The sequence below is a fragment of the Puntigrus tetrazona genome, chromosome 8, assembly GCF_018831695.1.
Source record: "Puntigrus tetrazona isolate hp1 chromosome 8, ASM1883169v1, whole genome shotgun sequence".
Taxonomy (NCBI): domain Eukaryota; kingdom Metazoa; phylum Chordata; class Actinopteri; order Cypriniformes; family Cyprinidae; genus Puntigrus; species Puntigrus tetrazona.
Window position 1 is genome coordinate 22,629,021 of NC_056706.1, and position 15,279 is coordinate 22,644,299.

At 37.1% G+C, this 15,279-nt stretch overlaps 1 protein-coding gene across 2 annotated transcripts; it reads right to left on the bottom strand.

Moving 5' to 3' along the window:
- Window positions 1–8,254: 8,254 nt before the first annotated feature.
- Window positions 8,255–11,303, bottom strand: LOC122349902 (NFU1 iron-sulfur cluster scaffold homolog, mitochondrial-like). Of its 2 annotated transcripts, none has more exons than XR_006251538.1 (8): window positions 11,201–11,287; window positions 10,623–10,720; window positions 10,410–10,545; window positions 9,930–9,996; window positions 9,735–9,852; window positions 9,591–9,654; window positions 9,155–9,424; window positions 8,255–8,941 (listed from the first exon to the last, which is right to left on the bottom strand). XR_006251538.1 is itself a non-coding variant. In XM_043246032.1 (8 exons), the coding sequence occupies exons 1-8, from the start codon at window positions 11,272–11,274 to the stop codon at window positions 8,900–8,902; spliced, it is 774 nt and encodes a 257-aa protein (XP_043101967.1). In that variant the 5' UTR covers window positions 11,275–11,303; the 3' UTR covers window positions 8,255–8,899. The 2 variants fall into 2 exon arrangements, 1 of the variants encoding a protein (XP_043101967.1); XM_043246032.1 differs by having other exon boundaries at window positions 9,250–9,424; window positions 11,201–11,303.
- Window positions 11,304–15,279: the final 3,976 nt, after the last annotated feature.

Genomic DNA, 15,279 nt, shown 5'->3' on the forward strand with positions numbered 1-15,279 from the left:
TAATTACACTAATAATTAAAATCAATGCATACACAAAAAGTAGTTTAGAATAGAACTGCAGTGAAAGTTTATGTTTTGGATTCAGCAATTCTTAAAGAACAAATTTGTATGCATTTGTTCTTGCTGTGAAATATACAGTCTATGCTAAAAGATATATAGTTTAGCTTTGAATTTGTTCTATTCCTGTAATCACCTGAAGCTTTAGTTTCCTAGACTATTGACTACAGAAGATATCTTTACAGAGATAGTATATTAATTATTATTCTTTTTCCTGTTGGAGTGAGTAGTTAAGAACTTAAATTTTGTATGCTTTATGGGCAGATACAAGCTACTACTACATCACTGACTTATACACACATGCATATTTTAAAAGTTGGAGTGTTTGGGTTGATGCCTGGTTATTATGCAAAGAAATATAGAATAAATAAATAAATAAATGAGGCCGTTATGGTCTGATGCTACAAACTTGACATTAAAGTCATTGATTTCATTTGCCTAGTTGATGCAGTCAGAATAGACATATGACCCACCAGTTGATAGTCCATACCTTATAGACCCTGCTTGAGGCAGACGCAGTACTCATCCTCCTGTAAACTGTTCTTCATCATCCTTTCGCTGGTTCCATCTGGTTCAGTAAATTTCCTGGCTCAGGCCATCATAATTGACTCACTATTTATGTCCTGTCCCCTGGCCCTTCCTTCACCACTGTTTTGGTACAGTATTGATGGACCCTTTCTTCTCCCACAATTTATACCAGGATCCTCATTAGCTGTTAATTCTTCTTCATCCACTGGCTCTCCTCAATCCTCCAGATTTACTGATTCTTTCATGGTCTCCTGGCCTACTCCTTCTGAGATGTGGGCAAAAACAAAAACTTAACTTAAAATTAAGAACCTCCAGCTCTGCCCTACTATCCCTCTGCTTCCCCTGTGGACCTACTGAATCTTTGGCTGACTTCATCCCTCACTGTTATGGCTGAGCGTCCTCAGTCTCGCTGTCTTCAATTAATCCTCCGACCCTTCACCGGCTCCACATTAGTCCTCTGATACTCCTCGGCTCCACCACTGTACTCTTTCCTACGAGTTCCACTCTCACACTTCTGATCACTTAGTTCTACCAGTGACCAGCTCCATCTTAGTCCTCCAATCCTGTGGCTCCAATAGTATCCTTGGTGCCACTGGTTTACTCAGTTCAGTTCCAATACCTTGGCCCCACCAGTGTTCTCAGTTACACTAGCTACTTTTCAGTGCTCTTGGTTCTACGATCCTGTGGTCTGCTTCTTCTTCTGGCTCTGCTTTTGGTCTATTACAGTAGTGCCTAATTTCTAAAAATCTTCAGATCCAACATGATCAAATAAACCAGAACCAACTAATTAAGATCCACCAAGCTACACCTCATTCCCTGATCCTTTACTTCCCAGTGCCTTAATTTCCACCAGCTCCTCCTCAGTCCTCTAATCTCTTCACTCCAACAGTGTCCTTGGTCCCACCAGCTCCACATTGGTCCTCCAGTCCTGTGGCTGCCAATAGTGTCCTTGGTCCCACTGGTTCATGTCAGTCCTCAGATACCTTGGTTCCACCAGTGCCCTCAGTCCCACCGGCCTTCACCTCTCATCCCTTGGCTGCACCAATCTTATTGGTCCTACTAGCTACTTTTCAATACTCTGATCCCTTGGCTTCATCTTGGTTCCATGATCCTGTGTCACTGCCCTTGTCTGCTGTTTCTCTGCTTTGGTCTATAACAGGGGTGCCTAATCCTTGAGATCCAACCTAATCAAACACACCTGAAACAACTAATTAAGATCTTTATGAGTACTTGACAAATACAGACAGGTATGCTGGAGCAGGATTTAAACTGAACTCTGCAGGCACGTAAATCATCAGGAACAGGACTTATCACCCCTGCTCTACACCTACAATTTTTTTTCAGCTGTGGTGGCAGGACTATGACCATGCCAATCATGTGCACTCAGAATTGAATAAAATAAAAACAAATAAATGAATGACAACCAATAGCACAAAACAAAACCAATATACTATTTACCGTTGTAATGGCATTATGTCATTAAGTCAAAAAACTATGCCCTAGAAAAGAGGGGTTTTGGATAATACAATGACATTAATCCTTAATTGTAATTAAGTAATTGCAATTGCAACTAACTATTTGATTCATTTAAACACTTTTTTATGAATGAAACACTGCTGTGTTACAGATGCGCAGTGGCAGAGCTGTTTTTTTTTTTTACCATTTTCATTGATGAAATTGATCAAAAATCTGGCAGTAGTGTTACAGTCAGATGACGTAAGTTACTTAATAGACTATTAACTTAGTGTTTATTGAACTATATTAAATCAATATAACATGCTCAAACTAACTTTTTGACATTTTTAAATCTTCTCACTTGGCTATTGACACCTGTCACCATCTAATCATAGCCACCACCCAGTATACTTTCAGTAAATCAGAAATCATGAACTTAACTTAAGTTCGAGGAAGGCTGCTGAATACTCCATGCGACTGGCCACTGTGGTACCCATGCACGAAATCCCTTTACAGTCCATGTTTCAATTCAGCAAATCAGTTTTAGTGAATACAAACAAAGTGATTATGAGTCATGAGTCCAATATCCAGAGGCGCTAGATAACATGCATTATACCGAGACGTGTGATCAATAAGGGTAGTCGTCCTTCACCACTGCAATGTTGTTAAATAGAGTAAAAATGCATTTAAGTAACTTCTAGCATATTTCTAGTCTTGGGCCTATACAGTGCCTTGCAAAAAGTATTAATTTTTTTATGTTGCTGACTTAATGTTTTTTTTTTTTTTTTTTTTTTTATCAAACTACACCCCATACACAAAAAGCTGTACAGCAAAACTAATTTTTAACAGCTTCACCTCTCAAGCTCTTTCAAGGTTGGATGGAGGCAGATGCACATTTGTTGTTTTGAAATATTTGATTGGGTTCAATCCCAGTCTGGACCCACTCAAGGACATTCTACAGAGTTATCTATATGGCACTCTTGCTGCCATTGTCCTATAGGAAGGTGAGCCTTCTGCCCAGTTTCTGAATTCTCTGGGTTTTCTTTATCTCTATATTTTGTGGCACTGAGTGTTCCATCTACTCTGATTATTCCCCAGTTTCTGCCTCTGAAAAACAGCCCCACAGCATGAGGCTGCTATCGGCACACTTATGGTAATTACTTTTGGGACGGTACTATGCTCTGAGCAGAGCTTAGGTGGGTTTTTTTTTGCTAATTCCAAGTGTGTTTTCATGTGTCTTAACTGAGGAGAAGATTGAGTCTAACCACACCGCCATAAAGCCCAAATAGATGAAGTGTTGTAGTGTTGTTTGTCCTTCTGTAGATTTCTTCTATCTCCATGTATGATCATGAAACTCAACTAGAGTGACCATCAGGTTAATCACTACAGTAACCAAAGCCCTTCTCCATCAGTTCCTCGGTTTGAGGCTAGAGTCCTGGTTGTTTCAAACTTCTTTCATTAAGGTTAACGGATACTACATGCTTTTTTAACCCTTCAGTGAAGTCGAATTTGTTTCTGAACTCTTCCACAGATGTGTGGCTTGGCTTAAACCTGTTTCTCAGTTCTTCAGGCAGTTTCTTTTGATCTCAGTGCATGGTTTTTGCTCTGATATGCATTATAAGCTGTAACCTTTTATGAAGATGTGTGTGCCTTTCCAAATCATACCCATTCAACTGAACTTGCCACAGGTTCACTTCACCCTAAGAGTAATGACATCTACGAGCAGTATGAATGCTCCTGAGCTCAATTTCAGCTATCCAAGATAAGGGTATGAATACTTATGTAATGAAATCGTTTAAGTTTTTAATTTTTAATACATTTGCAAAGATGTTAAAAAACATGTTTTCTTGCTGCTGTTATATATAGGTGTGTTTAAAATAAAGCTGCAAGATTAACTGAAGTGTACATTTTAACATGCTGTATGCGAGCACCTTAGATGTGTCAGTAGCTGTCTGCCCACACACACTTACACACACACAAAAAACTAAGAAATAAATATTATAAATGTTAATAATGTTGATGGTAATATTAAAAATGCTCAAATTATATTTAGAAATGAATAATTATCCCTAATCCCTTTCTGGATGGCCACATGCTGTTTACTTGCTACAGCACTTCCAGAAACAAGTTTCCTCAGAAGTAAAATGCTGAAACATACCAAACATATATATATATATATATATATATATATATATATATATATATATATATATATATATATATATATACATATAGCCATAACATTTATTATTTGGCATAATGCATGCTTTCTAGTTATATGCTCTTATATATATATATAGTATATATATATATATATATATATATATAAATATATTATATATATATATATATATATACATATAAATCTTTATAGTAATGTCATAATTATCTTCATTTGGTTCTGTCCTCCACAATTTATATACATGATTAAGTATGGTTCATGATTAATCAGCAAGTCATGCAATTAATTAGATTTTTAAGTTATATTTTTAAATCAATGCAATTACACTAGCTAATGTAGTACTCTTGAACAAAAAGAGAGAGACTTGCACTCTAAAGAAGGCTTTCAGCCGAAATGTCTGTGATATTTTAGTTCCCCTTATATGTGAACTGGATAAGCATTTTAAAAAGGACTTTTATTTAGAGTGCAGAATTTTTATGTTTTTTAAAAGATAAATGTAAGATAATAATCTTATACGTACAACTCAAAAGTGTATATATTTAAATATTTTTCTTTTTTTTTTGCCATTTATTCCTTTATTACGATAGAACAGTAGAAGCAGAGACAGGAAGTGATATGAGAGGACAGAAGGGAACAGGATCAGGAAAGGACAACTGTTTTCATTCAGTTGAAAGCCCTTAGTTTATTACGCTGGGACTTTTTGAAACATCTTTAATCTGTTAATTATAAGGTGATTCAGAATTACACAGAATACTGGGTTTTGCAATTGCGTTTCTACAGACATTTATCATCAACACTTAAACAGACAATGCAGTGAATGCCTGTTTACGAATAAATAAATAATACATTCGAGCTATTAATCGTGTGTTGTTATTGCATTAGTACTGCAGTGTAGGTCTAAAAACCAGCACAAGGTATTATTTTTTTATTCTACAGTGATGCCTTTTGGATGCTGCATCCGCATCCTTACAAAGCATGTGGATTTCAACTGGACTGTATAAACTTATGCAGTACTTTTTGAGATGAACAGAGCACAGCGAGAAGCTAGAACAAGGGAGTTTAACTTCGAACAGCCTTGAACACAAGAGGACCAAGTAACCACGATTAAAATAGACCATAAATGCAACCTCATGGTCGACCGCTGGTCTTTTTGGGGGTTCAGCGTGGGTTTGGCGTTCATTGCGTGTTCAGCAAACGAATAATAAAAAAAAAAAAGCTGCCCTGTTGACAAAACTCCAAGACAATAATGTCAATAAATCACTAATGCTTGACAGCTGCATGGCAAAAAAAAGAAATTAAAGGAAAAAAGTCTGTACCTTTTAAATTGTGTGTCATAAATCGACCCTTTTTAGGAAAATGATTCGAAAATCAAAACGTGACTTTCTGTTACAAGACAGGATGTTGATTTCATACACATCCTCCAATGAGACTAAAAGTATGTTTATTGTGCCTTTTGGGAGACATAGCAAATGAATTGGGAAAGAAATTATATTTCAGCGTTCTATGAAATATTATATATTACTATGAAAATCTTGTCAATTATTACTCCCATTATTGCACTTCGTTTTTCATGATATGTTACCCCAAAAACTCAGTAATATGCTAATTGGATTTAGTATATAATGAGATGATTGACATTTGCAGACAGAAAAATGGTATATCGAATAATTATGTTATAACATAGTTGAGAATTATCTTTATACAATGTATCTTTATACAATGTAAAAATGTATTGGTGATTTTAAAAATCAAGTGTTTTTGCCTATGCATGTTCATTCATGTCTTTTCATTTTTTTTAAGTGATTGATTCCTGATGTCCTCAATCGAGGGATAAACTATAATTTTTTTATGCTCTAAACAACAAAGCAAGTTTTTTTCCTTTTTTCTGTGGTCTTAAGAGGATACAGTGAATTGAAGTCAATTGGGTGCAACGCCACGCTGATTTGGGCCCCACTGAATTTAATTGTAAGGAACAAAAATATGCTTTGCGTTTCGAAAAAAGAAAAGAAGTCATAATACTTAAAGCCACGGCTCTGCAGAGTTTGGCTCCGACCACCTCCAAATCGCACCTGCTTGGAGGTCTTTAATAAAACCGAAGAGCTTGATTAGCTGGATCAGCTGTGTTTGATGGGGGGGTGAAGCGGTGGCCCTCCAGGAATTGAAGAATCGGTGTCTTAAAGGGTCTATCTCAGAGTAGACTGTTAGGGGAGCTTTGGGGTTAGTCGAATAAGCTGACGTCTACTTGCAAAGTTTCTCATAGTCAGTATGTTGTGGACCCATCAAAATAAAGTATCAGAAGATATAGTAGACAGTCTACTAATGCTCTAATGACTGCTAGTTGACATGTAGTAAAGTTACTAACATTAGTACTAACAGAATAGTCTACTAAACAGAATAGTCGACTATCAATATGCATATTATATTACAAGTGAATCTCTCAAACTAGTTTTTTAAATCAAAAATGACTATTATTATACTAAATTCAACAGAAGGACACCACATGCAATGAAGAGCGAAGAATAATGAGTTTATTCACACTGTGCGCATTTCCATGTTGTTTTTATGTAGCCTATATGCGTAATGTAATGGTGTTTGATCTCACACATTGAGAGCAGATGTTTTCAGCGAAGCAGTATATGACTGAATATTGTCCTGGAGCCAAAATAACTGTAGATTTAAACCTAGTACATACGTCTTTATACGATATTTATAATAATGTAATAGATGAAGCACGCGTTAAAATATGAAGAGCGCATCACACTACACCAGATCATATTCAGAGCTCGTGCATGTCCTGTAAATGCTGTTATTTGGTGCTGAGCGTGCGTATTTCCTCGCTCGGCGTGTGTTGGATTAGACAGTGGCCATGTTCAGCAATCCGGAAATACAGCAACAATGAAAAACGGGGCTCAGTCTTTCATTATAAAAAGAAATGATTCACTGTGCCTTCACTAAACATGCTGCTGTTGCCAAGTGGCCACTGTTTTATCCCGGCTATTTTCGACCAGTCATTTAAAAAAGACGCTTTGCAAAGATGTTCAGCACATAATGATAACTTTTTTCCTGCTAATTTCAGTTAAAACGCGCATATATATGAATATGATGAAGACTATTAAAGACTGATATTTTTAAATTAAAAGACTCATTTTAAATCTGCCAGTTTCAATTCATATTTGAGTTTATTTTTTTGAAAGTCAAGTTCTAGGCACATACATTAAAGCCTTGACTGCACAAACTAAGCATTTCACACCAATAAAGTTCATTCAACGCATACTGGGCTGTAGCGGGGCAATGCCTTTTACAGACGTTTTAACACACATTAATCAGTAACGGTTATGGATATGTTTAATAAATATTCATATCCATATATTTGTCATTGTACTCTTCTACCTTATACTGTACAGTGCTTTGATGCAACCTGTGTTGTTAAAAGCGCTATATAAATAAAAATGATTGATATTCCTTCTGTGAAGTCTCTGAACGAGCAGCACTTGTTTGCGTCGCTCTGCAGCGCCCTCTGCTGGCCTATAAAACAAACACCTCCAAAAATATGACCTGACGGTCGTGTCATTTTATTTTATTATTATTGCAGCTTTCTCACTGATTGACAGTGATGCTTTGAATATTGTGTGTTTTGCACAATTGAGTTTTCGTAAACTCAGGTTTGTGAGTCCGAAGAACTTTTCTCTATGGAGCATTTTTTTCCCTGTCAAAGGATTGTGCCCATTGACTTCCATAAATTGATTTTTGAAAATACCCGAATGAAAACGTTCAGCTAAATTTTAAATGTAAAAGTGCGCCGTGTTTAAAGTTGCTGTATCGCCAAAGAAACAGTAAACCCTGAATCACTGAAACGAGCCTTTAAAAAAACGCATCACACGTCCCGTTTTATTTTTATTTTTTTTTTTATCATTAATATTTATGCATCCGTTTCTGGCTTCAGACCAAAAATGTCTACATGTAACATAAATAATTAAATATACATCTTTTTTAAATACTTAAATGTCAATCAAATCAAAACGCCTTCAAACATATTTTTAAGTAATTTTTAATATTGTTTATTTAGATGTACTTCACATTCAGTGATTCATCTTACAAAGTACTAACTCCAACAGAACAGTACTTGCAATTGTGAATGAAAATTATTTCAAGTTTTGTGTTTGTTTATTTATTTAGTGTATCCCGTCGAATGAAAAACAAGACTCGTTATTGATCAAGCTTACAAATTTATTCTATTAAATAACTGCAATCTTTTAAAAATGTAGATCTGACCCATGATACAATAAGGATTCCTGCAGAGCAATTAAAGATATTTACATACGTCTAATGCATATTGCAACTTATTCACAAATGCATGAAATTCAGCTTTATGTCTTAACCAGTGCGACGAGTGATAATCTATAAAATATTACGGATGACCGACCCACCAACAAACACCGCCTTCGCACAAGCGCAGGCTAAAAACATTTCCTCCACGCTTGCCGTCTCAAGAAGGTCTGTAGCTAATATGTGTTTCAAGGAGTGTGAGGACACACGCTTTTGCCCATTCTTCTTACAGCCGTGTGAGTCTCTAGAAAACTCAAGCATCCTTCTACGTTACTGTACGTTGATGACAAAGAGGAGTGCTGGGTATTTGATTATGTAGAAAGCAATGGCATCAGTCAGCCGAGCCTCACATCACTGGACTTCCTTTTCAACGTTCACATCCTCTTCCTTCACCTGCGAGATTAAAAGGCACAGAATATTAGCACAGGAAGTGGAGCTTCACACGAAACCAGCGTTGCAATAAAATCAGTATTAAACTGGATCAACGCTTTCTCACGTGCACGGCTTTACTCCTGTGAAACGTACAATGACATTATTTTAAAGAATGTAGGTTACCGGCCAGCTTCGGGTTCCCTTTGATGGAAATACAACAGAACCAAAACTTACCCACGTTCTTCAAATGTTCCACAGAAGAAAGGCCGTCATTGAGGACAACTAGAGCACCGTGTCATGATTGCTCGCAGGCTTTCTCACGTCCTCACCTGCTCGACTCCTTCCACCTCGGGGACGTAGAACTGCAGCATGTTCTGGATGCCGCTCTTCAGCGTGATGATGGAGCTGGGACAGCTGGTGCAGGAGCCCTGCAGCTTCAGCTTCACGATACCGTCCTCGAACCCCCGATACAACACGTCACCTCCATCCTCCTGCACCGTGGGCCTGAGGGACGCGTGCAAACAGAAAGCGAGCGGCTGAATGAACTCAAGACCCGACAAAGGCAGAGAGATCGTCTTCATGAGGCGAATAAATTTGTATGACACGTAAAAAGTTCATTTGAAGACTTCATTAAATATAATATCAAAACTAGAGTCATTTTCAGCAGTACCTAATGCGTGTGTCAAGCAGTTCTTTAATCATAGCCACCACCTCATCGTCATCCTCAGAAGGAGCTGCAGATACAGGGCACGCACAACATTTTAAAAGCTCTTGGATTCACTGATGAAGTCGAGATGAGATGGTAATGTTTAACCTGTGTCTGCGTTTGGAGCGTCTGCCTCATTGACAACAGGAAGTCCGGAGGTGAAGAAGTCCATAATAGCGGCGAAGACGTCCGGTTTGATCACTCTCCACTCCGTTTGGCCATCAGACTGAACATAAAGAGATATAATGCTCAATGAAGTATTTAATACATTAAAATATTGTTTAAAAAATGCCAGTTCTTTACCTTAGTAATGGTTATAAAGTCGGGACCGAAGAAGACGCCCTTGACTCCATCTATTCTGAACAACTGCCTGAAGAAGGAAAACAGCATTTAGAGCCCTGCAGGTCCCGCTATGAACGATTCAGCAGAACGCACAGGAACATTTATAGCCGTTGTAAGCATTTTTTTTAGAATACAACACATAAAACAAACCCAAGCACCTGACAGATATCACTGAATTCTGAGGAAACATCTATATCACTTATGACATCAATATTACTTTTGTTTCCGAGCCATTCTACAATTTAGGATATTTCTATATATTTTCTTCAGAAATCTCATGTTGGTGTATTAAGGGACAGTCATTTAATTTTATAGATTTGAATACATACCCTGGAGCACAAAAGCAGTCCTAAGTAGCACAGGTATATTTGTAGCAATAGCAAACTATACGTTGCACGGGTCAAATTTTATTTGAAAAATATTGTCCTATCCTAGCTCTACCTTGCCAAGGGTGAACAATAAGCCTCTCTAGGCCCAGCGAAGTCCATGGTCCCTGCTTCCAGCACAACGCGACCGGGAAGAAACTTCAGGCTGTTTGGGTTCGGAGTGTCTTGGGTCTGAATAAACATGTTTCTGACTGATGGGAGGAAATAAACATTGAGATCCATTCCAATCAAACACCGTACATGCAACCTGAATCATGCTTACGCTTACTAAACATAGTGCTTGTTTGTTGTGGAACGGGACTTCTGGCCACTTTGTGAAGAGGCGGTCTGGTGAGCCCTGCTCCATGATAACTGCACACAGGATACCTTAAAGCACAGAGAATTATAATGTATTCAAATAATAGTTTCTGGTAAATTACTACTACGTGGTGCTTTGGTTAAATAAAACTGTAAATTGGCATGACAGCAAGGTCCCACGTTTGACAAACATCCAGCTATTATTGTGGCTTTTAAAGTTTTAGCAATATTTTGGAGGAGATTATGTGCACCGTGGTCCATATTGTAACGAGAGGTTTGCAGTAACCGGTTTTCGCCAGAGTCTAGTCTATAAATGAACAAAGCATACTCAAAAGTCTATAAAACAGCGTCAGTAACGGCGTATTAACTTATGAATATTCATGATGTTGTTTGTCTGCATCTGCGTCATCGGACCTTGTCAGTGACACTGTTGTGTTAAATATCACGAAACTCTTTAAAACGCAAAAGCTTCACGCGACTATAAACACCCGACGGACATCACATGTAACCCTTCACTGACACAGGACCGCAAAGCACGGTACGACTCACGATCTTGCTAGAAGTGCAGAAAAATTCCTTCCAACGCCGACGCTCCTGTACGCGGCCATGGTTGTGAGGGGCATTAAGACGTTGTGACGTCACATCCTGGGTCTTATGCGGGGCGGAAATCGGACAGTTTGCGATAAAAGCCCACCTCGATTCATTGCTGAAAGTTTTTAACCTAAAACGGCGAAATTGCACTGCCTTTTACAATTTTACAGTACTGACTGATAAGAAAAGTCTTCGCCCAGCTGACTTAAGACAAACCTCTGGGTGACAGTAAAATCTTATTAGATTTTTTTTGTCTTGCAGGACTTTATTAGAGCGCTATTGTGCTATTGTTGATATGCTAATATGTGAAATGTAAACTGTCCAGGTAGGCTGCCAGGTTGTCTGGGGATCTTTTAACGATTTTTCTAACTTATCATTACACCAATAGATGGTGCCTGTCTTTATGTGTATTTGAATAATCACAGAGAAACTACTACTTTTCCAAAAATGGTTTAAAGACGCGCCAATGTCTTTAATGGGGAGTTATTGATAAATAAATTATACAGTGGCGCCCTCTAGGGACTGAGAAATACAGTGCACAAGTATATTAAAATCAGTATTAACTATAATAAACAAAATATGTTCTCTTTGCACTATCCAAAAATACAGTGTGTGTGGTTCACCTTAGATAGACACCGTCTTAACTGTCTGAAACCTGTAAACCTGCAGTGAAGATAATGACCTGCTAATGGGGAATCAAATAAACTAAAAGTATAAAACTATAAACACATTGTTAGATCGTGCCTCCACGCTAAAATCTTTTTAATGCAGCGCCAGTCCCAGTAAGAAAATACCAATTTTGTGTAGTATTCTTGTCTGGTACCAAAAACCAAGAGGGTGAAATGATAATTTTTTAAAAAATGACTTTCTATTATAAATGACTATTTAATTTATTATAAATGACTATTTAATTTAATGAAAAGAGCTAACGATTAAATCCTATGCTTATGAATGAAAGAATATTAAAGAAATGAGGTAAAACACAACACAAATTAAATTAACGGTTGCTCTCCTGAAGCAAAACACACCTTACAGACGCTTCAAAGTGCTAACCCCAAAATGATCCTGTCTATCCAGTCTTTGGTTCCCAGAAGGTTTTGGAAAGTTAGTTTTTGGGTGCCCGAACGTTATCTTTTAAGGTTAGTTTTTGGTTAGCCAGGAAATATTTCTTTACGGAAATAGAACGTTAGTCTGTGGTTTGTAGAACGTTATTCTAACGTTCCCCTTCGTCCGCAATCACCCAGCAAACATGGACGCCTAATCAGTATTATAAACAGCATTTCTTGATTTATCTACCTTTAAATAAATAAGAATAATAATGATATTATTGATAAAATTAAGTTAAATATGTCTATTACAGAGATTTGACATTTCTTCAGTTTGAAATCAACGGTCATCAACGGACGAATGAATTATAAACCAAAGGTCAGCATGTAGTTTTATTTCTCGTTTTGTCAAGAATTGTTACATTTCGCATTTAAAGTATATCGTTCGGTGTTAATACGTTTTCAGATCGCCATATTAGTTATTTTACTTTATTCCTGTCGAGGTGGTAAATGCGTGTTTATCTCGTTTAATTGTTTCAATTGCTCACTAAAAAACACTTAACTTTACAATAACGTATTTAATATTTTCGCATTAGTTCTTGTTCTGTAGTAAAATAGGCTTTGTCGTGGATCCCAGACACGTTTACAATAAAAAAAAAACATTGAAACCATTTAATAAAGAAGACTAAATATCAGTCTGACAGAAGCCTGGTGGTCGTTTATCAATGTAAAGCTGCTTAGACATAATCTGTATTGTATGATAAAAGTAGTTAGTTATGTGCATATACATTCATCAAGGGCTGTTGGTAAATCGCTGACTAAAGACAATCAAGGGTAGTCGCTGTAAACGCAGTAGCTTTTATTTAAAGCAAAAAATGTACGTTCAGAATGACTTTAGGGAGACTTTAGGGAAGTATGAAGACCAAACATGGTTATTACAAACTACAAAATAGTATTCAATGCATTGTATATGTATTATATAGTTGGTTTGCTTTACACCTTCAGTTTAAAAGCAATTCATCTTGGCACATTTAATCGTTTAACTGAGCTTTTTCATCGCTATATCAACAGAGCGCCCCCTTGGGAGCGAGGTCTGACCTGCTGTGACCTTTTAAGGTCATATTTCATGCACTATCTAGTGCAGGGCTGTCCAAACCCGGTCCTGGAGGGTTTAGCTCCGACGCTGATTAAACGCACCTTAAGCAGCTGATCAAGCTCTTACTATGCAGGGCCGAGTTTGAACAGCCCCGATCTAGTGCATAATGTAGGCCGTGGTTGCGATCCCTCCTAAACACAGATGATGTCAGACATCGAGCGATTTCTTTAAACACACACAAGACAGCGGCAGCCAACCAATAGGAACAGTGCTGCATGCTTGCGGTATAGGTGTTTTCCAACGTCCTCTCTATTCTCTGTTTTTACACCCCACCTTAGACGTGTAAAAGACATTCTCAGCAAAAGAAAAGAGCATTAAGGCAATAATAAGGAAAATGGCTTTACGATGCTTGACGCTGATCACCATCTGCATTGCGTTCGTCACGACAAAAGCTCTTTCGGGTACGCCTTTTAGCGTTTTATTGAAGATGGAGCATAATCTGTTTCGTCAACTCTAAAGCTGTTGTGATTTAAATCATATTGCAGTATAACCCAATTATAGAAATTGCAAAATGGCTGTAGTGAACGAATGAGACTTGTTTGTTGAACGTTATTTAACTCTCTTATATTATATATTAGGTGAAAATGTGAAGAAAGTTTCTTTTCGTCCAACCAACATGGATCATCCCGTCAGCAGCATTACACGGAAACGCAGAAACAGCAGTGGAATTGTTGTCAAGGCGACTGAATGGGATGTTGATGAATATTTTTCCACCCCGAGTCAGAGATTCAACGGCGTCACAACTCTTGATGTGAAAACTGGACAAATCACTATAACTTATTTAACCGTCAAACATAGCGGCCTTTATACCGTTGACATCAACAGTAAAGAGATGAAGCAGAGATGGGGGTGAGTAGATGTTGATTATATACTGTAGCTTAATACCATGAGATGTGATAATCATTCTGTAACCTTGGTGTGTATACATAGATACATACATACATATAAACAGTCATGGTCAAAAATATTGGCACCCTTGGTAAATATAAAAAGAATGAATCTGCATTGTTAATCCTTTTGACGTTGTATTTTTTTTTTTTTTTTTTTATCACATAAAATCAGACCCTTGATTAAATAATAAGAATTTAAAATTAATATATCATTATGAAAAATGTTCTCCAATAATATTACAATGCTGATTAATTTCCAATAGCCTTCTTTGATCATATATACCAATGTTGCCAGTATTTTTGGCCATGACTGTGTGTGTGTGTGTGTGTGTGTGTGTGTGTGTATATATATATATATATATATATATATATATATATATATATATATGCACGCTACTACTCAATCTCAAGAATGTGCATGGTACACCCAACAAAAGCGAAAACTTGCAAAATCACTGCAACAAAGTATACATTGCTCCAGTGTATACTGTGATAAAAATAAGGAAGATCAAAGGTACCCAGATGTTGTGTATTTAATATGTGAGTACAGCAGTGTAAGCATCATCTGGAGAATTCTTCTGGAGAAACACTGATCGGCTCAAAGCACCATCCAAATAGAATTCATCACAGTTAAATTCACTAAAATCCTGATAACTTTTACACATGCACTCAGATAACGGCGTTTTACTGAGACCAGTGATCCGGTCTATGAGCGAGATCTGATTCTATTTGATTTAAACATCATTTACAAAAGAAGTTACATTCACACTGAAATATCTAAATGTCATTGCATTAGTCCACCTGAGGACTTTTTTTTTTTTTTTACCAAACTCATAAATATTAGAGTGACCATGAGAGCCATTTTTTTTCAGAACGATCCTTGATTCAAAATACCTCAAACCATTTTGAAAAAATATGATATATATATATATATATATATATCAT

Bases quoted from the DNA above. Each gene is read 5' to 3' on its own strand.
- LOC122349902 (XM_043246032.1), bottom strand. From the start codon at position 11,274: ATGCCCCTCACAACCATGGCCGCGTACAGGAGCGTCGGCGTTGGAAGG. The intron at 10,721-11,200 runs GTGAGTCGTACC...CTGTGCTTTAAG, and splicing joins TCTGCACTTCTAGCAAGATC to GTATCCTGTGTGCAGTTATC. The intron at 9,997-10,409 runs GTAGAGCTAGGA...TTCCTTCTTCAG, and splicing joins TATTGTTCACCCTTGGCAAG to GCAGTTGTTCAGAATAGATG.